Raw genomic sequence first — 25712 nt, 5'->3', positions numbered from 1 at the left:
ACTCCTCTCCATATATATCCAAAAGAAAAAATATATGCCCACATAAAAAGTTGTATACAAATGTTCACAGCAACACTAATCAATAGCCAAAAGGTAGAAATAACTCATTAACTGATAAATGGATAAACAAAACGTGGTATATCTATGCAATGGAATATTATTCAACCATAAAAAGAACTGCTGATACATGCTACATCATGGATGAACCTTGACACCATTATCCTAAATGACAGAAGCCAACACAGAAGACCACCTATTATACAATTCCATTTATATGAAATGTCCATAATAGAAAACTCTATAGAGACAGAAGTTAGATCAGTGGCTGGCCAAGAGCTGGGTGTGGGGGTTGGAATAGGAAGTGAATGCTAACAGGGGTTTCTTTTTGGGGTGACGAAAATGTCCTAAAATGGATTGTGGTGGTGGTTACACAACTCTGTGAAAATACAAAAAACCATGGAAATGTACAGTTCAAAAGGATGAATTATATGGTATGTGATATCTCAATAGGCTATTAAAAAATACCTCCCCACAACACTACTCCAAAAAGGTTACAGTAAATACATGTAAATATGTTAGAAATATTAATTTGTTCACTTTTTTTTTGTGAGATGGAGTCTCAGTCTGTCTCCCAGACTGGAGTGCAGTGGCATGATCTTGGCTCACTGCAACCTCCACCTCCTGGGTTCAAGCGATTCTCCTCCCTCAGCCTCCTGAGTAGCTGGGATTATAGGCACATGCCACCACACCTGGCTAATTTTTGTATTTTTGGTAGAGACGGGGTTTTGCCATGTTGGCCAGGGTGGTCTCAAACTCCTGACCTCAGGTGATCCACCCACTTCGGCCTCCTAAAGTGCTGGGATTACAGGTGTGAGCCACCGCACCGGCCTAATTTGTTCACTTTTCTAGAGGCAATTTGGCAACATGAATAAAAAGCCTTAAAAATGCTCAAATCCTTTCATCCACAAATTACTTTTTGAAAGACTCTAACCTAAGGAGAAAGTAAAAAATACAGGCAAAAATACAAAGATGCATATCATGATACTTTGTGTGAAGGTTTTGTTTTTTAATAAGTAATATGCACAAGCACAAAATTCTAAAAGTTAGTAAAGGGTGTATAATGAAAATTCTCTCTCTCATCACCTGCCTCCCAGTTTTTCTCCACTAAGGCAATCATGGTTGCCTTAGGGACTAATAGACTGTCACCAGTTTTTTGTTTATCTTTGCAGAGGTATTTTGGGAATTTATAAACATATACCAGCATACATAATTTTTTCCACTCAAATGATGTCATACTAAAACAGTAGTCCCCCCATTTATCCTCGAGGAATATATTGCAACACTCAGAGATGCCTGAAACTGCAAATAGTACAGAACCATATATAGAGTATATATTTTCCTATACGCATATACCTATGATAAAGTTTTATTTACAAATTAGGCACAGTAAGACTTTAACAATAATAAAATAGAACAATTATAACAATTTACTATAATAAAAGTTATGTGAATGTGGTCTCTCTTTCTCAAAATATCTTATTGTACTGTACTCACCCTTCTTGTGATCTGTCAGTCTGATAACCGAGAGGGCCACTAAGTGGCTAACAGGCAGGTAGCATACACAGCATGGATACAGTAAACAAAGAGATGATTCACGTCCCAAGCAGGATGGAGTGGATAGCACAAGATTTCCTTATGCTACTCAAAACCATACACAATTTAAAACTTAAAATTGTTTATTTCTCGAATTTTCCATTTAGTATTTTCAAACCATGGCTGATGGGCTACTGAAACCATGGAAAGTGAAACCAAGGATAAAGAAGGATTAATGTACCTACAATATTCTGCACCTTGCTTTTTCCTCTAATTTATCTTGGACATGTTTTCACATCAATAAAACTCCTTCTATCATTTTAACAGCTGGAGTTTATTCCCTTTTTATCCCTTTAACTTTTTACTTTGAAATACCATCAAACCTACACTTGCAAGGAGAGTGTAAGAAGTCCTTTATACCCTTTACCAAATATTAACATTTTGCATATTTGCTTTATCATCTCTTTTTTTTTTTTTTGAGGCAGAGTCTTGCTCTGTCACCCAGGCTAGAGTGCAGTGGCACAATCGCAGCTCACTGCAATCTCTGCCTCCCGGGTTCAAGCAATTCTCCTGTCTCAGCCTCCCGAGTAGCTAGGACTACAGGCGCCTGCCACCAAGCCCGGCTAATTTTTTGTATTTTTAGTAGAGACAGGGTTTCACCACATTGGTCAGGCTGGTCTCAAACGCCTGACCTCGATGATCCGCCCACCTCGGCCTCCCAAAGTGCTGTGATTACAGGTGTGAGCCACCGTGCCCAGCCATCTATATATACATGTATACTGTATATACATATGCATATATGGTAGTAAATTTTATGTGTCAGCTTGGCTAGGCCACGATGCCCAGATATTTTCTCAAATATTGTGGATCTTTTTGTGAAGGTGTTTATTAGATGAAATCAACATTTAGATTGGTGGACTTTTAGTAAAGCAGATTACTCTTCATAATGTAGGTGGAACTCATCCAATCAGCTGAAGGTCTTAATAGAAAAAAGACTGACCTCCCCAGAGTAAGAAGAAATTCTGCCACAAGACTGCCTCAAGACTCAAACTGCAGCTCTTCCCTCAAGATGAAGACTCAAAGTGTAGTCTCCAACGTGGGGCCTACCCCATTAGACTTTTGACTCTCCAAGCCTCCACCATCGTGTGAGCCAATTCCTTAAAATAAATTTTTTCTCTATATATAGCTTGTTGGCTCTGTTTCTCTGGATAATCCTAGTTATTGCAACATACATATAATTTTTTTCTGAACCATTTGAGAGTCACGTTTAGCTTTCCTGCCCTTTACCCAAAAATACTTCAGTTTCTATTTTCTGAAAAAAAGAATATTCTCTTACATAACCAAAGTACAATTATCAAAATTAGAAAATTTTACATTGATAAAATATTAGTCCATATTTCAACTTAAATTTAAAATTTACCAATTGTCCAAATGTTCTTTCAGAGCAATTTTAAACATCCTAATCTAGTAGCATGTATTGCACTTAGGTGTCATTTCCTTTCTGTTTCTTTCAGCCTGGAACCAGTTCCTCAGACTTCTTTGTAACGCGAACATTTTAGAAGATAATTGGTCAGTTATTTGTAGTATGTCCCTAATTTGGGTTTGTCTCATGCTTCCCTCATTATTAGATTTAGGCTATGTATTTTTGACAAGAGTACTACCTAAGTGATGACATATCCTTGTCAGAGGATCATATCCATTAGTCCCATTCCTGATAACTTTGTACTTGATTTAGGTGGTATGTGCCATGTTTTCCATTTCAAAGTTTCTATTTTTTCCTTTGTAATTAGTGATTCATAGGAGATACTTTGCAATTATGTGAATATTCTGTTCTTCATCAAACTTTTATTCACTTGTTTTAATATCCATTGATGATCTTTGACTGTATCAATTATTACTATGAGTTTGCAAAATGGTGACTATTTTCTAATTCTACCACTTTTTCTACACTTATTAGCTGGCATTCTAATGTAAGCAGCATTCCTTTCTAATAATGGGAGTCTACCAATGGGAGTCTTTTCAACCTAGCTTCTATGTTCCTTGACACAGCTCCACCATTTTGTTGAGCACTCCTTACTTTCTGGCATAAGAAGCTGTTCCAGATGCATCAGAGAAAACAAGTCTGCTAGGCACTGGAATCAGCCATTTCCTTGAGGACATTACGCTAAGTGAAATAAGCATGTCACAAAAGAACAAATATTGTAGGATGACACTTCTGAGAGATGCTCAGAGTAATCAAATTCATAGAGGAAGAGAAAGTAGAATGGTTGCTGAGGCTGGGGGTAAGGGTGAAATGGGGAGTTTTTATTTTGGCTTTATTTGAAGTTTAACACTAATATTTTCCTATGTAAGGCTTAATGTATAGTTGCAATGATCTGATTAGCCAAGGTGGTCTTTTCTTGGGGGGGGGGGGCGGGGGGGAGGTATATTTAACATTTCACACTGAAGATGTAACTGTCATGGGTTCCTAGCACTTTAGGAGGCCGAGGCAGGCAGACCCTTGGAGCTCAGGAGTTCAAGACCTGGCAACATGGCAAACCCCATCTCTACAAAACAAAAACTACAAAAATTAGCCTGGCATGATGGTGTGTACCTGTAAGTCCCAGCTACTTGGGAGGGTGAGGTGGGAGGATTAATTGAGCCCAGGAGGTAGAGACTGCAGTGAGCTGAGATGGCACCACTGCACTCCAGCTGATGCCACAGAGTAAGACCCTGTCTCAGCCAAAAAAAAAAAAAAAAACCAAAAAAACCCTCAAATGCCATAACAGCGGTGTAGACAAAAAATAACAAATGATTATAATTTTTAGAAAAAGAAACATTTTTTTGTTATCAAGTTTCCCAAGATCTAAACCAGCTGTTTAGCCAATCTTTTATTTGGGTCTTTATATCGGCCATTAACTTAGTGATGTTATCTGATTTATCTGGGATATAGATACCTAGTTTTTGAGAACAGGGGACAGCCAGTTGAGATTTTTAGATGCTGGGCTTAAAGCTTTTTTTTTTTTTTGAGAAGGGTCTTGCTCTGTCACCTAGGCTGGAGTGCAGTGGCATGATCATAGCTCACTATAGTCTGGAACTCCTGGGCTCAAGTGATCCTCCTACCTCAGCCTCCCAAGATAGCTGGGACTACAGGTGCATATCACCACACTTCACTAACATTCTTTGTGAAATACTTTTTAGTCTCTAACTATGTTGCCCAGGTTGGTCCTGAACTCCTGCGCTCCCTCCGAAGCAATCCTCCCACCTTGGCTTCCCAAAGTGTTGAGATTACAGCCATGAGCCACCACGCCCAGCCCACAAAGGTTTCTATATGTAAGCTACTGTGGTGACTTTTCTGAAGTTTATATAAAATTGTCCAGTTTCAGTTTGCCAGGCTTCAGGAAAAAGCAGTTTTAATTTTAGTGATTTCAAGTCAGAAAAGTGGGAAAAAAATTTGGAAACATCAATTTCAAGACTCGCAGACAGGAAAGAATTCAGGACTTAGTACAAATTCTATGCAAATAATAAACTAAAAAAAAAAGTCAAGGTTGGAATTTAATAATAGGTATGCTATAATTTTGATAGAACGTACTTTTTTTTCTCTTCAATTCCCCATTTTTACCAAAGATTAATCTTAGTGGGACCAATTTACTTTCTTTTTAAAAATATTTATTGCGGTGGCTCACGCCTGTAACCCCAGCACTTTGGGAGGCCGAGGCGGGCGGATCACGAGGTCAGGAGATCGAGACCATCCTGGCTAACACGGTGAAACCCCGTCTCTACTAAAAATACAAAAAAAAAAATTAGCCGGGAGAGGTGGCAGGCGCCTGTAGTCCCAGCTACTCGGGAGGCTGAGGCAGGAGAATGGCGTGAACCCTGGGGGGCGGAGCCTGCAGTGAGCTGAAATCGCGCCACTGCACTCCAGTCTGGGCGACAGCGAGACTCCGTCTCAAAAACAAACAAACAAACAAACAAAACATTATTTATTAACTTTATTTTTTGAGACAGTCTTGCTCTGTTGCCCAGGCTGGAGTGCAGTGGCAATCTTGGCTCACTGCCACCTCTGTCCACTGGGTTCAAGCAATTTTCCTGCCTTGGCCTCCCAAGTAGCTGGGATTACAGGCAAGCAACACCATGCTCGGCTGTTTTTTTGTATTTTTAGTAAAGATGGGGGTTTACTATGTTGGCCAGGCTGGTCTCTAACTCCTGGCCTCAAGTGATCTGCCCATCTCGGCCTCCCAAAATGCTGTCTGTGCCCGGTCCCGCCACAATTTACTCTCTCTCTTTTTTTTTGAGATGGAATCTCACTTTGTGGCCCAGGCTAGAGTGCAGTGGTGTGATCTCGGCTCACTGCAACCTCCACCTCCTGGGTTCAGGCGATTCTCGTTTCTAAGCCTCCCAAGTAGCTGGGATTACAGGCACCCACCATTGCGCCCAGCAAATTTTTATAATTTTAGTAGAGACAGGGTTTCACCATGTTGGCCAGGCCGGTCTCGAACTCCTGACCTCAAGTGATCCACCCGCCTAGGCCTCCCAAAGTGCTGGGATTATAGGTGTGAGCCACCACAGCTGGCTCGCAATTTACTTTCAAAATAAGTTTTAGTAATATATTTGGCCTGATTATTTGCATAGGGGGCAATAAAAATAGTGAGTAGTCACCTAGGCTCTTTTAAGTTGGTTTTGTTGGAACATTCATAAGGAATTTTGGATTAGATTTTTAAAAGCCTTGAGGCTAAGAAGTCAAGCCAAGGATCCATCATCAGACTGTTCCCATAATACCTGTATGCACTGGGTGAAATCTTCTCTTCCTGAAGTCCCCAAAAATATCTTGAAGTTCCTGGGCTTGTCAGAAAGTGACATTTTTTACTTACTGCAAGGTCAGGGACCTTGTTAGGGAACCTTTGAACAATAATGATTGCTCAAGGAATTGCTTTGATCAAAGGGACAGTCATGTAGTCTGAAACAGGTTCCAGGACCACTTCTCTCTTGTTTAAAATTCAGCTTTAGTCCTTTGTAATATTCCTCCCTCCATGGGACTCAGCTTCTTAGGAATGAACCTTCCTAATAGTGTGAGATATTGACCTAAACATGACCCAAATACATGATAGTTCTGCAATGGCGAGTCAATCTTCCCAATCTTTTTTTATCAGCTCTATAAAGTAAACCTTGGCTGGTGCAGGGGCTCACACCTGTAATCCCAGTGCTTTAGTGCTTTGGGAGGCAAAGGCAGGAGGATCTCCTCAAGCCAAAAGTTTAAGACCAACCTAGGCAACAAAGCCAGACCCAGTCTCTAAGAAAAAACAAAAAACAAAACAAAACAAAAACTTAGCCAGGCATGGTGGAGTGCAACTATAGCCCCGGCTACTTAGGTCACTGAGGCAAGAGGACAGCTTGACCCCCAGAGTTTGAGGCTGCAGTGAGCTATGATCATGCCATTGCACTCCAGCCTGAGCAACAGAGTAAAAGCCTGTCTCTAAAAAAAACAAAAACAAAACAAAAACAACCTCAATATTTTAAAGCAGTCTGGTCATGGTTGCCAAAATGTCAACTGGCCAGGAGACATAGGGCAGCAGCAGCCCCTGGAAGACAGCACAGAGCACATGTCTCTATGCCGGGGGAGCCTGCAAGGCTGGGCCAGGATCATAAGGTTTCTGCCTCACTAAGGGACAACGCAAGGGCCCAGAGACAAGAATACAACCAGAAACCCCAGGGACCTGTGTACCTCCTTCTTTTCCTCCTCCTCAGATTGGGGCCAGCCATCCCCCCTGCTGGTGCTGATACAGTTAGCCCTGCACCTCAGTGGAGCAGAGCACAGCATAGTTCACTGAGGCAGAGCTGGGCTGGACTAACAGCTAAACAGCTGAGTTACCATTTAATGTGTATAGTTTGGGAAGATAAGAAAGTTCGGGAAATGGTGGTGGTGTTGGTTGAACAACGTGAAGGTGAAGGTACATAATGTCACTGAACTTAAAAATTGTCAATTTTATGAATTTTACGTTATATATATTTTACTCTACCACCAACACCATACACACACTCTCACTCTCTCTCTCTCTCTCTAGAGTTTACCCTCCATATCTGTGAGTTCCACATCCATGGATTCAACCAACCACACATCAAAAATATTTGGAAAAAAAGGATGGTTGTGTCCATACTGAACATGTACCAACTTCATTTCTTGTGATTATTCCCTAAAGTATACAGTGTAACAACTACTTACATAGTATTTACATTGTATTAGGTATAAATAATCTAGAGATGGGACCAGGTGTGGTGGCTCACCCCTGTAATCCCTGCACTTTGGGAGGCGAAGACGGGTGGATCACTTGAGCTCAGGACTTCAAGACCAGCTTGGGGAACATGGTGAAACCCCATCTCTAAAAAAAAGAGCTACAAAAATTATCTGGGCATAGTGGCACACACCTGTAGTCCCAGCTACTCGGGAGGATGAGGTGGGAGGATTGCTTGAATCTGGGAGGCAGAGGTTGCAGTGAGCTGAGATCATGTTAGTGTACTCTAGCCTGGGCAACAGAGTAAGACCCTGACTCAAATAATAATAATAAAAGTTAAAAAAAAATTGTATTTAAGTTGAAATTTTGAAAACAGCCCAAATTATTATAAGTCAAAGCAAATAAAATCATTTGAAATTTTTGTTTATTTCTCTGAATGAACACATTGATGCTGGGTAACTGCTCTTTTAGCATTAAAAATTTGACACTTAAAAACGTTTTACGGGAGGCTGGGCGCGGTGGCTCACGTCTGTAATCTTAGCACTTTGGGAGGCTGAGGGGGGTGGATCACTTGAGGCCAAAAGTTTGAGACCAGCCTGGCCAACATGGTGAAATCCTGTCTCAACTAAAAATACAAAAATTACCTGAGTGTGGTGAAATGCGCCTGTAGTCCCAGCTACTCAGGAGGCCGTGGTGGGAGGATCGCTTGAGCCCAGAAGGCGGAGGTTGCAAGTGAGCCGAGATCGCGACACTGCACTCCAGCCTGGGTGACAAAGTGAGACCCTGTCTCAAAAAACACAAATAAAAAATAAAAAAGATAAAAACAGGCTGGGCACGGTGGCTCACACCTGTAATCCTAGCACTTTGGGAGGCCGAGGTGGGTGGATCACAAGGTTAGGAGTTCAAGATCAGCCTGGCCAAAACAGTGAAACCCCATCTCTATTAAAAATACAAAAAAAAAAAAAAAAAAAATACAGGCAGGTGTGGTGGCATGCGCCTGTAGCCCCAGCTACTGGGGAGGCTGAGGCAGGAGAATTACTTGAACCCAGGAGGCAGAGGCTGCAGTGAGCAGAGACTGTGCCATTGTACTCCAGCCTGGGCAACAGAGCGAGATTCTAGCTCAAAAAAAAAAATAAATAAAAGATAAAAACATTTTGGGGGAAAGGGACTTTGAGAATATCAATCTACATTTTAAAAAGACTTAGTTTTGTTTTTTTTTTTTCATAAGTTTGTAACTATTTTTAATGGAAATTTTTTTTTTTTTTTTTTTTTTTTGGTGAGAGTGGGTCTTGCTTTACCAGCCTGGCTGGAGTAGAGTTGCATCATCATAACTCACTGCAGTCTCCACCTCCTGGGTTCAAGTGATTCTCCCACCCCAGCCTCCCGAGTAGCTGGGATTACAGGCATGCACCACCACGCCTGGCTAATTTTTGTAGAAACAGGGTATCACCCTGTTGCCCAGGCTGGTCTTGAACTCTTGGGTTCAAGAGATCTGCCCGCCTTGGCCTCTCAAAATGCTCGGATTACAGGTGTGTGCCACTGGGCCTGACCAAAAAAGATATATCTTTTGACCCATTTTTAGGAACCATACATATTTTTGGAATTTATCAGAAATATCATCTTTACAATGATGTTTATTTGTCTGCAACTACAAAGGACTGGATACAATTGAAATGGCCATAAGGCATGGCTAAATAGATGAAAGATCCTTATATCCTAAAATATCCTAGCATCGTTAAAAAAATTAACGAGGTAGGCCAGGCACGGTGGCTCACGCTTGTAATCCCAGCACTTTGGGAGGCCGAGGCAGGTGGATCACGAGGTCAGGAGATCGAGACCACGGTGAAACCCCGTCTCTACTAAAAATACAAAAAAAAATTAGCCGGGCGTGGTGGTGGGCACCTGTAGTCCCAGCTACTCGGAGAGGCTGAGGCAGGAGACCGGCGTGAACCCGGGAGGCGGAGCTTGCAGTGAGCCGAGATTGCGCCACTGCACTCCAGCCTGGGCGACAGAGCGAGACTCCGTCTCAAAAAAAAAAAAAAAAAAAAATTAACGAGGTAGAACTACATATGCTGACATGGAAGAATTTCCAAAATATAAAGAAAAATAACTGTAGAGCAACACATATAGTATAATTTATGTTTAAAAAGAAGAAAACACCAGCCTGGGCAACATGGTGAGACCCGTCGCTACAAAAAATATAAAATTTGCCAAACATGGTGGTGTACACCTGTGGTCCCAGCTACTCGGGAGGCTGAAGTGAGGGATCGCTTGAGCCTGTGAGGTCTAGGCTGTAGTGAGCTGTGATCACATCACTACACTCCATCCTGAGTGACAGAGCAAGACTCCGTCTCAAAAAAATAAAGAGAAAAGAAAATAAAAAGAAAAAATACCAAAAAACAAGTTTATATGTTTGTACATAAGAAGAATTTTTTTTTTTTTTTGAGACAGAGTTTTGCTCTTGTTGCCCAAACTAGAGTGCAATAGCACAATCTCGGCTCACTGCAACCTCCACCTCCTGGGCTCAAGAAATTCTCCTGCCTTAGCCTCCCAAGTACCTGGGATTACAAGTGTGCCCCACCACGCCCGACTAATTTTTTGTATTTTTATAGAAATGAGGTTTCACCATGTTAGCCAGGCTGATCTTGAACTCCTGACCACAGATGATCCGCCCGTCTGAGCCTTCCAAAGTGCTGGGATTACAATGGCATGATCTCTGCTCACTGCAACCTCCGCCTCCCTGGGTTCAAGCAATTCTCCTGACTCAGCCTCCCCAGTAGCTGGGATTACAGGCACCCACCACCACGCCCAGCTAATTTTTTTGTATTTTTAGTAAAGACGGTGTTTCATCATGTTGGCCAGGCTGGTCTTGAACTCCTGACCTCAGGTGATCCACCTGCCTCAGCCTCCCAAAGTGCTGGGATTACGGGTGTGAGCCACTGTGCGTGGCCAAGGAGACTCCTTTCTACTTATAAGCCTTCTGTATTATTTAAAATTTTTGAAAATATATTTGTGTGTGTGTGTGTGTGTGTTAAAACATACATAACAAACAACCTTTACCATTGTAACCATTGTTAAGTCTATAGTTCAGTAGCATTAAGTACATTCACATTGTGCAACCATCACCACTGTCCATCTCCAGAGTTTGTTTCTTTATTTGAAATTTGATTTTTTTTTTTTTTTTTGAGACGGAGTCTCACTCTGTCACCCAGGCTGGAGTGCAATGGCGTGATCTCGGCTCACTGTAAGCTCCGCCTCCTGGGTTCACGCCATTCTCCCACCTCAGCCTCCTGAGTAGCTGGGACTACAGGCGCCCACCTGGCTAATTTTGTTTTTGTATTTTTAGTAGAGATGAGGTTTCACTGTGTTAGCCAGGATGGTCTCGATCTCCTGACCTTGTGATCCACCCAGCTCGGTCTCCCAAAGTGCTGGGATTACAGGCGTGAGCCACTGCGCCCAGCCTTGTTTTTTTATTTGAGATGGAGTCTTGCTCTGTCGCCCAGGCTGGAGTGCAGTGGCGCTATCTCAGCTCACTGCAACCTCCGCCTCCAAGGTTCAAGTGATTCTCCTGCCATGTACTGCTCTACATTTGTTTTAATTCTTTTTTGTTCAGTTCCCCCAGAATCTGTTATTACAAAGATTTTTGAAATTATATGAACAATGATGACAAACATTGACAGAAAAAGATCAGATTGTTTTATACTAACAATGATAATGTCTTGCTCAATTAAAAAATTAACCCCATTGATCTTCATTTAATTTTTATCATCTTATTTTTAGAACCAAAATTGTTTAAAAACATTTTTTTAGGCTGGACACGGTGCCTTACGTCTATAGTCCCAGCACTTTGGGAGGCCAAGGCAGGTGGATCACCTGAGGTCAGGAGTTCGAAACCATCCTGGCCAACATGGTGAAACCCTGTCTCTATTAAAAATACAAAAAATTAGCCAGGCCTGGTGGCGGGCACCTGTAATCCCAGCTACTGGAGAGGCTGAGGCAGGAGAATCACTTGAACCTGGGAGGCAGAGGCTGCGGTGAGCTGAGATCAGGACATTGCACTCCAGCCAGGGCAACAAGAGTGAAACTCTGTCTCAAAAAAAAAAAAAAATTTTAAGTTTAGCATCAACTAAAACCTATTTGCCATTTCTGGATAGGGCTTTAAACTTTGCTCCTCTTCTATTCTGGAAACCCAGGAATAGCAAACAGACAATGACCACAAATAGTTTTGTCCCAGAAACAAAGAATATTAGCATGAATCCAAACTGGATAGCTAAATTTGTTTTGTTTCCTATCCAGCCAAATAATTCTATATACTTGATACCAGAGTAAGTAAAAGATGTATCTGAGACCCATAGAGTAGCTGCAAGGTGAAAAAAATTAATACACGTAGAGAAATAGGACAACATCTTGACCAGATGACAAAAATTAACATCACCAATGAGATGCAGATGGATAACACATGCCATCATCAGATGTGATATCCTGAGGACACAAAATCACTTATACAGTTTTCCATCAGGGAATGACTAACCTGCATCTAATCAAAAGTTAATGGGAGACAAGTCCAAAATTGGGAACCATCTATTAAAAGAGGGGATTAGGCGGGCACAGTGGCTCACGCCTGTAATCCCAGCACTTTGGGAGGCTGAGACGGGCAGATCACAAGGTCAGGTTTGAGACCAGCCTGGCCAACATGGTGAATCCACGTCTCTACCAAAAATACAAAAATTAGCTGGGCATGGTGGCATATGCCTGTAGTCCCAGCTACTCGGGAGGCTGAGGCAGGAGAATCGCTTGAACCCGGGAGGCGGAGGTTGCAACGAACTGAGATCGCACCACTGCACTCCAGCCTGGGCAACAGAGTGAGACTCTGTCCCCGAGAAAAAAAAAAAAAAAAAAAAAAAGAGGCTGAGGCAAGAGGATCACTTAAGGTCAGGACTTTGAGACAAGCTTGAGCAACACAGTGAGACCCTGTCTCTATAAAAAGATTTTAAAATATCAGTCAGGCATGGTGGCACATGATTGTAGTCTCAGCTACTTGGGAGGCTGAAGCAGGAGGATCATTTGAGCTGAGGAGTTTGAGGCTGCAGTGAGCTAAAAACGTGCCACTGCACTCGAGGCCTGGGCAATAGAGCAAGACCCGGTCTCTAAAAAATTTTTTTTTAATTAAAGAAAGGGATAAAGTGATTGTGGATTATATTCCTCAAAAATGGCAATGTCATAAAAGAAAAAGAAAGGCTATAGAAACGTTCCTAATTAAAGAAGAATAAATAGACATGATAAGCAAATGCAATACCTGATCCTTAATTAGAAATTGTACTTCCAGAAAAAAAAATGCTATAAAGAACATTATTGAAACTAACAAAACTAGAACAGAGATAGCAGGTTAAATAAAATTATTTTATCAGTGTTAATTTTGCTGAAGTTGGTAACTGTACTGTAGTTATTTAAAGAAATACACAGTTAAGTATTTTGGGGTAAAAGGCTATAAATGTATGCTACTTAGACTAAAATGGTTGAGGATAAAAAGAGAAAGATCTGGCTGGGAGCACTGGCTCACGCCTATAATCCCAGCACTTAGGGAGGCCGAGGCGGGTGGATCACCTGAGGTAGGGAGTTCGAGACCAGCCTGACCAACATGGAGAAACCCCATCTCTACTAAAAATACAAAATTAGCCAGGCGTGGTGGCACATGCCTGTAATCCCAGCTACTCGGGAGGCTGAGGCAGGAGAATCGCTTGAACCCGGGAGGCAGAGGTTGCGGTGAGCCGAGATCGCACCATTGCACTCTAGTCTGGGCAACAAAAGTGAAACTCCATCTCAAAAAAAAAAAAAAAAGAGAGAGAGAAAGATCTATATATTGAAGAAAGAAAAATCAAATGAGAAAGCAAATGGGATAAAATGTCAATAACAGGTGACTCTGAGTCAAGGGTATATGCGTATTGTCCTTTTCTTATTTTTGTAACTTTTCTGTAAGCCTAAAATTATTTCCAAATTTTCAAAAATTAATTTTAAAAAGTATAGCTAAAGATTTAACACAGAGGTTTCTAGCAGAATTTGAGAAAGGCAGAGAAAGAATATGAAAATTGGGAAAGGATTATCTATGTTGTAACAAACTTAGAATTAAATGAAGTCACACAGTGGCTCACGTCTATAATCCTATAGCACTTTGGGAGGCTGAGGTGGGCAGATCATTTGAGGTCAGGAGTTCGAGAACAGCCTGACCAACATGGTGAAACCCCATCTCTACTAAAAAAAAATACAAAAAATTAGCCGGGCTTGGTGGTGTGTGTCTGTAATCCCAGATACTCGGCAGGCTGAGGCATGAGAATCACCTGAACCCAGGAGGCAGAGATTGCAGTAAGCCAAGACTGTGCCACTGCACTCCAGCCTGGCTGGCACAGTGAGACTCCGTATCAAAAATAAATAAATAAATAAAATAAAAATTAAATGAAGTCAAATGATTTCAAAATAAGAGAAAACTGATTGTAAAATTTAGAGCTTATATAACATTTAAAAACATCAAAGAGGTTTACCTTAATTTAGCTGAACGTAGTATTCTGGTAAGTGAAACACAGTTGCCTTCCATGATACCCTTTCCAACCGTGGGAATAATGCTTTTGCGGCATGCAACATATAATGAACATGCCAACCAGTGTGTAACTTCTCCCTGGCAAGCAAAAGACAAACAGCAGAACAGATATAATATTATGTTAAAATGCTTTAATTCTAGAAACAAGAGATGTAGAATTATCTGGTCTCAATTATCCTTATGTAGATAAAGGGCCAGAGAAGTGAAGATATTTGCCCAAGGTCACAAAGCTGTTAGTTGCAGTAATGGGTATAAAACTCCTTATTCTTAGTTCTGTGTTTTTACAACTATAACATGCTAAATTAATATTAATCTAAAGAAAAAAGCCTGGCTTGGTGGCTCATGTTTGTAATCCCAGTAACTCGGGAGGCTGAGATGCGAGTATCACTTGAGGCCAGGAGTTTAAGACTAGCCAGGGCAACGTAGACTCTAAAAGTGAAAATAAAAAAATTAGCCAGGCATGGTGGTGCTTGCCTGCAGTCCCAGCTACTTGGGTGGCTGAGGCAAGAGGATCGCTTAAGCTCAGGAGTTCAAGACTGCAGTGAGCTATGTTTGTGCCACTACATTCCAACATAGGCAACTGAGCGAGATCCTGTCTCTTAAATCCTGTCTCTTAAAAAAAAAAAAAAAAGTCTTTCACCTACACTCCAAATCTAATACACGCATATGCCACATAACAACATTTTGGTCAACACTGGACCACATATACAATGGTGGTCACTTAAGATTATAATACTGGCCAGGCGCAGTGGCTCATGCCTGGGAGGCTGGAGTGGGTGAATCACTTGGGGCCAGGAGTTCAAGACCAGCCTGGCCAACATGGCAAAACTCCGTCTCTACTAAAAATGCAAAAAATTAGCTGGGTGTGGTGGCATGCACCTGTAGTCCCACCTACTCGGGAGGCCGAGGCAGGTGAATAGCTTAAACCCGGGAGGCAGAGGTTGCAGTGAGCAGAGATCGTGCCACTGCAGTCTAGCCTGGGCAACACAGGGACACCCCGTCACAAAAAAAAAAAAAAAAGGATTGTAATACTGTATGTTCTAACTGTTCTATATATTAAAAAAATTATAATTTACTGTATCCCTTTTATGTTTAGATACACACATACTCACCATTATAGTTGCCTATAGTATTCAGTACAGAAACATGCTGAACAAGTTTGCAGTCTAGGAGCAACAGGCTATATTAAACAGTCTAGGTGTGTAGCAGACTACACTATCTAGGTTTGCGTAGGTATACTCTGTGAAGTTCACACAACAAAATCACCTAATGTTGCATTTCTTAGACCGTGTCCCTGTCATTTAAGTGAAGCATGTCTGAATTACCAGAAGAGTTCTCTTAAAATTCGTCAGCATGACTTTCTTGATTTTAAGAAATGGCCTTGATGATCCTGAAGTTTCTTTCTACCATTTTTGCTTTATGTTTCTCTTTAACTAGTCTGGCAGGGAAAGGCAAGAACAGAGTAAAAAGTTGGCAAGGGAGTCACAGATAAAAAATTAATACTAATCGGCCAGGCGCGGTGGCTCACGCTTGTAATCCCAGCACTTTGGGAGGCAGAGGCGGGCAGATCACGAGGTCAGGAGATCGAGACCACGGTGAAACCCCGTCTCTACTAAAAATACAAAAAAAAAAAAATTAGCCGGGCGTGGTGGTGGGCGCCTGTAGTCCCAGCTACTCGGAGAGGCTGAGGCAGGAGAATGGCGTGAACCCGGGAGGCGGAGCTTGCAGTGAGCCGAGATTGCGCCACTGCACTCCAGCCTGGGCAACAGAGCGAGACTCTGTCTCAAAAAAAAAAAAAAAATTAATACTAATCTTATGCAACATGAAGGAGACTGTCATTTTTGTGAGGTAAACATTTGGGGAATTATTTACCCCAAAACATGTCATCTTTAAAATACAGTCATATGCATTGCTTAATGACAGGGATATATTCTGAGAAATGCAACATTAGGCAATTTTGTCGTGCAAACATAGCATAGCCTACTAAACCTAGGCTATATGGTATGCTTATTGTTTCTAGGCTACAAACCTGTGGAGCATGTTACTATACTAAATACTGTTGGCAAATGTAACACAATAGTAATTATTTGTGTATCTAAACACAGAAAACATATAGTAAAAATAAAGTATGTGTGGTCCATCACTGACTGAAATGTTCTGCAGCACATGACTGTAGTAAGCATGGCTCCCCATATTAGTAGATATCTCAATTTACAATGCCACAAAAAGGTGACATTTGGGAATTCAACAATTTTCTGCATTAGAGTTCAGACATCTCCAAGCTAGAATCACTTCATGACTTCATTGCTGAAATACAATAGCTGAAGTTTAAGGATTAAGAATTATGGATAGGCCGGTGCGGTGGCTCACGCCTGTAATCCTAGCACTTTGGGAGGCCGAGGCAGGTGGATCACCTGAGGTCAGGAGTTTGAGAGCAGCCTGGCCAACGTGGCGAAACCCCGTCTCTACTAAAAAATACAAAAATTAGCCAGGTGTGGTGGCGCATGCCTGTAATCCCAGCTACTTGGGAGGCTGAGGAATGAGAATCACTTGAACCTGGGAGGTGGGGGTTGCAGTGAGCCGAGATCACGCCACTGCACTCCAGCCTGTGCGACGGAGGTGAGACTCCATCTCAAAAAAAAAAAAAAAAAGAATTACAGATAAAGGCCAGGCACAGTGGCTCATGCTTGTAATACCAGCACTTTGGGAGGCTGAGGCAGAGGATTGCTTGAGCTCAGGAGTTCAAGATCAGCCTAGGAAACATAGTGAGACCCCTGTCTGTACAAAAAAGGAAAAAATTAGCCGGGCATGTGGCACATGTCTGTAGTTACAGCTACTTGGGGAACTGAGATGGGAGGATCATTTGAGCCCAGAAGGTTAAGGCTGCAGTGAGCTGTGACTGACCCATTGAACTCCAGCAAGGGTGAAAGAACGAGACTCTATCTCAAAAAAAAAAAAAAAAAAAAAAAAAAAAAAAAAAAAGAATTACAGATGTAAATCTCACAGCACAACACAATAGTCTTCTTATACACTGTTCCACAGACTGTCTTTAAGACCAAACCCTAGAAGGATAAAAAGATTGATAAAAAGATTTCTTGCAATAATCTAAAAGGGGTGGGTAGAAATGGGTGGCCATCAATAAACCCAATGTTCCTACCCTGAAGGAATGAGAAGTCTTTTCTCAAAGCACTAAATGAAGCAGGTAAGCTTAAAGATGAATATTTTTACAAGCTTTGATTAATGAATTGTTTGGGAATAGGGTCTGGTCATCGTGGCTTACGCATGTAGTTCCAGCACTTTGGGAAGCTGATGTGGGTGGACTGCTCGAGTTCAGGGGTTCGAGACTAGCTTGGGTAACATGGCAAAACCCTATCTCTACAAAATACAAAAAAATTAGCAGGACGTGGTGGTATGCGCCTGTAGTCCCAGCTACTCTGGAGGCTGAGATGGGAGAAGTGCTTGAGGCACTTTTTTTGTCTCAAAAAAGAAAAAGAGAGAGTTGTTCGGGATTAGCATCCAAGTATTATAGAGCCTTTGATACCGGCTACTAAATGAAAATTCTAGCAAGATGGTGAAAATTATTGTTTCGATTTTGTTTAAGACATTAAAAAATACACTTGGCCGGGCGTGGTGGCTCACGCTTGTAATCCCAGCACTTTGGGAGGCCGAGGCGGGCGGATCACGAGGTCAGGAGATGGAGACCACGGTGAAACCCCGTCTCTACTGAAAATACAAAAAATTAGCCGGGCGTAGTGGCGGGCGCCTGTAGTCCCAGCTACTCGGAGAGGCTGAGGCAGGAGAACGGCGTGAACCCAGGAGGCGGAGCTTGCAGTGAGCCGAGATTGCGCCACTGCACTCCAGCCTGGGCGACAGAACGAGACTCCGTCTCAAAAAAAGAAAAAAAAGAATACACTGATTTTTATTTTACTTTTTAAAACAGGGTCTCACTCTATTGCCCCAGGCTGGAGTGCAGTGGTGCAATCAGGGCCACTGCAGCCTTGACTTCCCAGGAATGAGGGCCACTGCAGCCTCGACCTCTCAGGCTCAAGCAATCCCCCCACCTTAGTGTCTGGAGTAGCTGGGACTAAAGGCACATGCCACCACACCCAGCTAATTTTTGTAGAGATGGGGTTTCGCCATATTGCCCAAGCTGGTCTCAAACTCCTGGGCTCAAGCGATCCGCCTGCCTCAGCCTCCCAAAATGTCGGGATAACGGTGTGAGCCGCCATGCCCAGCCTATTTTATTTTTTGTAGAGATAGGGTCTCACCATGTTGCCCAGGCTGGTCTTGAACTCCTGGGCTCAAGTGATCCTCCTGCCTCAGCCTCCCAAAGTGCTGGGATTATAGGCATGAGCCACTGTGCCTGGCCTGACTTTCTTTCCTTAAAAAAGTCAACTATTTTATTCCATGAGAATAAAATAGAATACAATTCTATTTGATAAAATCCTATTTCATAAAAATTCTATGAATTCTATGATATCAGAAACCATTTTTTGCATTTCTAAGGCCTACTTGCCAGGCCTTAGAAATGCAAAAAATGGTTTCTGATCTCACAGAACTTCACATCTGGAGCTAAGAAGAGGAACAGATACTATTATTTATAATTGATGAGATATAGAAGCTATAAGAAGAATTGAAGATAAAGTGTTGTAGGAGAATATAGTGTAGTGAATAACTGATTTTGACTACAGTTTAGGGAAGGCCTCACAAAAGGAGACAAAATTTGTAAATCACTAAAAATGTAAGCAGGAGTTTGTCAGGTAGACTAGAGAGGGGTAGAGATTGGAGAAGACTTCTTAGGAAGCATGAGATATATGAAAATGACTACTCCAAATGCCTTTAACAAAAACTGATTTAAAAAAAAAAGAGGAAAATAAAACACTGGATAGAATAAACACAAAATTTCAGTTCATACATTTGTGCTTTCTAAAGCAAGCACTGGGCTGGGCACGGTGGCTCATGCTTATAATCCCAATGCTCTGGGAGGCTGCGGCAAAAAAATCACTTGAGGCCAGTTCAAGACCAGCTTGGGCAACATAGTCAGATACTATCTCCACAAAAAATTGAAAAATCAGCTGAGCACGGTGGTGCATGCCTATAGTCCCAGCTACTGGGGAGGCTGAAGCAGGAACATCACTTGAGCCCAGAAATTTGAGTTTACAGTGCGCTATAATTGCACCACTACATTCCAGGCCTGGTCAAAAGAGCAAGATGCTGTTTCTTTTCTTTTTTTTTTTTAAGATGGAGTTTCACTCTTGTTGTGTAGGGTGGAGTGCAATGGCGCGATCTTGGCTCACTGCAACCTCTACCTCCTGGTTTCAAAAGATTCTCCTGCCTCAGCCTCCCGAGTAGCTGGGATTACAAGTGCATGTCACCATGCCTGGCTAATTTTATATTTTTAGTAGAGACGGGGTTTCACCATGCTGGCCAGGCTGGTCTTGGACCCCTGACCTCAGGTGATCTGTCCACCTTGGCCTCCCAAAGTGGTGGGATTACAGGTGTGAGCCACCATGTGCCCAGCCAAGACCCTGTTTCTAAGGAAGAAAAAAAGAAAGAAAAAATAAATAAGTAGAGCAAGCATTGAAGATGTCCTATTCAACTGTGCCTAACTAGAGATTTAGCTCTCAACCTTTCCTGGTGTTGGGGGTGAGGGGAAAGATTCCAGGCAGAGGGAATGGCATGGATATACCACAAAACTGGGAATAAACTTGTCATATTCAAGAATCTGAAACAGGTGCACGCTTTGACCGTAGTTTGACACAGTAAATGCTTATTCAATGACAGATGGTGTGACCTTGGGCAAGAGAGACCAAATCAGACCCAGGATGTCAGAAATGCTTTCTCAGGCTTTCAAAAATCAATCTGTTTTCAACCGAGAAGCCATTTATTCTAATCTCCCTTACTTTCTTATTCTTCCCACAGCTCTCCAGTCATGCCACCCACAGATGTGGACCATTGTCCTTTACCCAGTCTATCCAGTCCTGAAGACACTTTTTTCAGGTACTTTTCCTTCATATATAGGCACACATACAATCAACACTTTTCCAACTCCATGCCTTTGAACCCAGCAATTATTTCACTGGGTGGTGAGTCAGTGGTGCACCCTGGGAGTGGGTCCAGCGCCCTTGGCACATGAAAGCCTTTGAACATGAGGCCAGTGGTGCTACATGAAATACACTCCATCACAATTCTGTCTACACTGGGCTTATGCTCGTCTGGGTTTCTTTCTCTGTTTTTAGATAAGAGTCTTGCTCTGTCACCCAGGCTGGAGTGCAGTGGTGTGATCTCCGCTCACTGCAGCCTGTGACTCCTGGGTTTAAGCAATTCTCCTGCCTCAGCCTCCTGAGTAGCTAGGATTACAGGCAGGCGCCACCACACCCAGCTAGTTTTTGTATTTTTTTAGTAGAGATGGGGTTTCGCCGTGTTGCCCAGGTTGGTCTCGAAATCATGGCCTCAAGTGATCCGCCCGCCTTGGCCTCCCAAAGTGCTGGAATTACAGGCGTGAGCCGCCACGCCCAGCCTGGGTTTCTATATTAGAATAACCCTAGGCAAGACAACCTTCTGAGCCTTGCCATTATCACCTGGAAAGCAGTCTAATACTCATTGCCATCCCACGTTCACAGGGCTGTTGTGAGAATAAAATGCAAGAATGATGGGGAAAAAAATCAAGTAATTATAACTGACATTTGTTTTATTGAGAGCCAGACACTGATGCAAAGCATCAGGACGATGCTCTGACGGAGGAGGAAACGTAGGGCTGAGATCAGCTTCGTGTGCACATTGGCTTTGATCAAACTGCTGCACAGCGACGGGCAGCTCCACCCTGGTGAGGCAGAGGGTGGAGGTTAAACGGCTCAGACCCTGGGTCTGGCTCCACGTCTAACCGTGTGACCCTGGGCTACCTGTAGCTTAACCCATCTAGGGCTCCGCTTCCTCTTGCGTGAAATGGGGATCACAGAAGGGGTTCAGACGGAACTGAGGGTCCATTTAAAGCTCTGGGCAGTGGTGTCTTGGCATGCAGTTCATTTTCACTTTACCATTGTATTTGTTCTTACTGATTTAAGGGCAGCACCATGACGTTTGTGGCGCTTGGCGGGGTAGAGGGAAGTGTGGTCAGGAAGCCTGGGGTCTGAGTGGCGCGGGACCTAGGCCGCTCCTTTCCTGGGCTTCAGTTTCCCGCCTCAAAACGATGGGTGGATTGGCTGAGCTACACCCACCCTTCCCGCCCCTCGGCGCCTGGCTGCGCAGCGACCCTCTTAGGTGGGGAAACTCCCACCACCCCACAGGCCGGGGAAGGGGCGGGGCAGGGGTGGGGCCTGGCGAGGGTAGGGTCCGGCCGCCCCACCTGCTGCCGCTCACCTCTAGACTGTAGTTGCCACGGATGGCAGTAAAGTCGTCCAGGGCTTCGGCCGCGCTCCCCTCGTCCAGGTTCAGCTCCTGGCACAGGGCCTGTAGCGCCTCCCCGGCTGCGGCGACCACCGCCGCCCCCTCAGCGTGGGGCTCGTCCTCGAACATCACTTCAGGCCCCGCGGGCTGTGCGCCACGGCCCCCGACTTCTTTCTCCCTCCCAGGCGCGCTACCCACAACCACCTGCGCCAAAGCGCGCGAAAATCTGCAGTTGCGGGGCGTCTCGTCATCCACCGTCTGCCTCCGCTTTTCTCCTCAAAAAAAGTCCGTTTTTCCTCCGGAGCTCCTAGCCATCCCTCCCCGGAAATGTGATAAGAAGACGGACCTCAGATTCTGAAAGACCTGGCCTTGGCCCTTGGCTGGTCGCGGGGGGCCCAGCTGGCGGGACAGAAAAAGAGCGGAGGGATCCTCAGCCTGCGCGCAGAGGCTGCTGGGAGGTGTAGTCCATCTCTTGGGAGTTGAAGCCCGCGGCCTCCCCGTCTTCCTGGTTAGGTTCTTGGGTTTTGTGGCAGGGCTGAGCTGCCTACTGCGAGGTGGCCTCGTGCAGCGTAGTGAGATGCCTCCTCTATCCACGGGCCCTGGGTTTGTACTGTCCCGGGGCGCCAAACATAATCTGACTGAGCCGTACCCCTTGAGTTAGGAGATGGAGGCTGGAAGAGAAAAAAGCCCCTGGACGAAGAGGGGCCTCTTAGGACTCTCCCCAAAGTCCTAGTGCCCAGTGAGCAGTTCGCTAAATGACAGAGGAAGGACTGGTGAGGGATATTAGAAGACGAATCCTCATCTCATGCTAGTCGCTAAAAGAGGTGGGCAGAGAGGACTGCAGTAAATGAGGCAGGAGAATAGGGTCTGGAGGCAGGGAACCTATGGCTGTTTCACGTGACTTCTTAGAACTAAATTGAAAGGAAAACCTCAACTTTCCACGCCTAAGTAACAAAAGAACCAGAGGCCCCTTGGACCTTTTCTGCATGGCAGATGGGAAATTGGCTGTCCGCAACAAATCACACTGAACGCCTTCCAGTCTTTGTTTGCAACGTTGTAACTTCACTCCAGCTTCTGAACGGTTGCTGTCCACAACCAATCAGACAGATGGCGGGAGAGTCTTCGTTTGCATAGAAGTATAATTTTGTAACTTCACCTTGACCTCTGATTGTGGGCTACCACTTCAGTTACATCAAGTGAGCATAAAGTGGCCAATGGGAAACTTCTAGGGGGTATTTGGACCCCAGAAGATTCTGTCTGGGCCCTTGGGCTGCTGCGTGGGTTCGCTTCCCCACTATGGAGTGTACTTTTGTTTTCAATAAATTCCTGTCTTCGTTCTTTTGTTGTTCCATTATTTGCTTTGCCTGTAATCCCAGTACTTGGGGAGGCCAAGGCAGGTGGATCACTTGAGGCCAGGAGTTCGAGACCAGCCAGGCCAACAAGGCAAAACCCTGTCACTACTAAAAATATAAAAATTAGCTGGGCGTGTGGGTGCACCTGTGTAATCCTAGCAACCTGGGAGACTGAGACATGAGAATCAAGAATCGCTTGAACCGGGGAGGCAGAAGCTGTAGTAAGCCATGATTGCACCACTGCACTCCAGTCTGGGTAACAGAGTGAGACTCTGTCTCAAAAACAAACAACTGAGGACACATCTGTCAAACCCGGCCTCACCTACATGCATTTAAAAAAACCAAAAATCAATATGCCCTTCCTTATATTGGTTTTATTTTTTCTTATTATCCCAGGGCATGCCTATTTAACCCAAAATTGAGCTTTTCTGAATAGAAAATGAAGTATGGAAGGCCGGTTGTGGTGGCTCACACCTGTAATCCCAGCACTTTGGGAGGCTGAGGCAGGCGGGTCACCAGGTCAGGAGATCGAGATCATCCTGGCCAACATGGTGAAACCCCCTCTGTACTAAAAATACAAAAATTAGCTGGGCATGGTGGCGGGCGCTTGTAATCCCAGCTACTTGGCAGGCTGAGGTAGAAGAATTGCTTGAACCCAGGAGGCAGAGGTTGCAGTGAGCCAAGATCGTGCCACTGCACTCCAGCCTGGTGATAGAGCGAGACTCCGTCTCAAAAAAAAAAAAAAAAGAAGAAAATGAAGTATAGGTAGTGAAATAGATTTACTCTGCCCTTCATTTTTGATCCAGATACACATGAAGGTTGTTTCTATTTTGATCCCATTGTGTGACAGCCTCTATGATTAGCCTCCCTGTTGTGGTTTAATATTTCAGAGTTCTCCTAAAGCATGTGGTTGGAGCCTGATAATGACCTTTAGGGATTCCAAGACTAAAAAGATTATAGTGTGCACCTTTCCAAATGTAATTCAAAATATATGCAATTCTAAATCACAAAATAAGTGTAAGAAAGTACAAGAAAGTTCTAATTAATTTTCCCAAGATGTCTCTCATTTTGAAATTCTTAAATTTTTTTTCTTTTTTTGTCCTCCAGCTTTGCTATGCCCTAAGCAGAAAATCAGTCTGTACTTGCCCTTCTCAGGACTAACTGCTTGTCTAACCTTCTATTTAAGAAAAAAACAAAAACAAAAACAAAAAAACAGCAGTTGATATTTGTGGGGGAGGAGCAAGACCTTACCTCACCATTCTTTTTTTTTTTTGAGACAGAATCTCACTCTGTCACCCAGGCTGGAATGCAGTGGCAAGATCTCAGCTCACTGCAACCTCTGCCTCCTGGGTTCAAGCAATTCTCCTTCCTCAGCCCCCCAAGTAGCTGGGACTACAGGCGCATGCCACCACACCCAGCTAACTTTTTTTTTTTTGCATTTTTAGTAGAGATGGGGTTTCACCATGATGGCCAGGCTGGTCTTGAACTCCTGACCTCAGGTGATCCACCCACCTCGGCCTCCCAAAATGCTGGGATTATAGGCGTGAGCCACCATGCCCAGCTGGACCTCACCACTCTTAATGTTCTTTTTCCTTAGAGGAAAAACTAAAGTGGTGATCTTTAAGCTGGGTCTGCACTGTGGAAGTAATGCATTACAAAGATTAATAAACCCTCTCTACCCACAGAAGGGGGAAAGGATTTGCATACAATCTTAGAAAAGCAAATGTAAATGGCTTTTAGATGTGAAAAGATGCCCAACTTTCTTTCTTTCTATTTATTTATTTATTTATTTATTGAGATGGAGTCTCACTCTTGTTGCCCAGGCTGGAGTGCAATGGAGAGATCTCGGCTCACTGCACCCTCTGCCTCCTGGGTTCATGCAATTCTCCTGCCTCAGCCTCCCGAGTAGCTGGGACTAGAGGCATGCGCCACAACGCCAGGGTAATTTTTGTACTTTTTAGTAGAAATGGGGTTTCACCATGTTGGCAGGATGGTCTCGATCTCTTGACCTCGTTATCCGCCCACCTCGGCCTCCCAAAGTGCTGGGATTACAGGCGTGAACCACTGTGCCTGGCCCCAACCTTTCTAATAGGAAAAATCTATATACAGGTTTAAACCGGTGTAAAACCATATTTTAATCTATTCAATTGTCAAAAATCCAAAAATTTGAAAATGTTCCAGCGACTCCCCATTTCTTTCAGGGTTAAGCCAAGCTCCTTGTCCTGGCCTACAAGGCACTAAGGGTCTGGTGGTCCCGTCTAACTCTGCCTTCATTTGCTACTCTCTCTTTTCTCACCCTACCCTAGTCATACTTGTGCTTCCTTTTGGCTACCTTTTTTTCCTTTAATTTGGAAAAATGCAAACTCAATTTTTTATGTAGTTGCAACCCCAATGTTTAAAAAAAGTAAAGCATTTCATCCAAATTACTAACTAAAAGATAATAGCTAAGAATACCTGAACCAGATATCAAAGAATTGGGGGAAATGGGGGCTGGGCATGGTGGCTCATGCCTGTAATCCCAGCACTTTGGGAGGCTGAGGTGGACAGATTACTTGAGGCCAGGAGTTCGAGGCCAGCCTG

At 43.6% G+C, this 25712-nt stretch overlaps 1 protein-coding gene across 2 annotated transcripts in view; it reads right to left on the bottom strand.

Moving 5' to 3' along the window:
- The window catches only part of RBL1 (RB transcriptional corepressor like 1), a 93377-nt gene extending 71396 nt beyond the window's left edge, over positions 1-21981 (bottom strand). The window contains exons 1-2 of one of the 2 annotated variants that reach the window (XM_030826408.1): positions 21754-21981; positions 14339-14472 (exon numbers count right to left, since the gene is read on the bottom strand). Coding sequence is in view for 1 of the 2 variants with exons in the window: in XM_003253543.4 (XP_003253591.1) it covers positions 14339-14472; positions 21754-21909 (290 nt within the window). In the remaining variant the exon portion in view is untranslated. The remainder of the gene's footprint in view (positions 1-14338; positions 14473-21753) is intronic. The other variant, XM_003253543.4, reaches the window with a different exon arrangement.
- Between the last annotated feature and the right edge of the window lie 3731 nt (positions 21982-25712).

The sequence above is a fragment of the Nomascus leucogenys genome, chromosome 13 (genome assembly GCF_006542625.1).
Source record: "Nomascus leucogenys isolate Asia chromosome 13, Asia_NLE_v1, whole genome shotgun sequence".
NCBI lineage: Eukaryota > Metazoa > Chordata > Mammalia > Primates > Hylobatidae > Nomascus > Nomascus leucogenys.
This window is presented reverse-complemented; position numbering and strand designations above follow the sequence as displayed.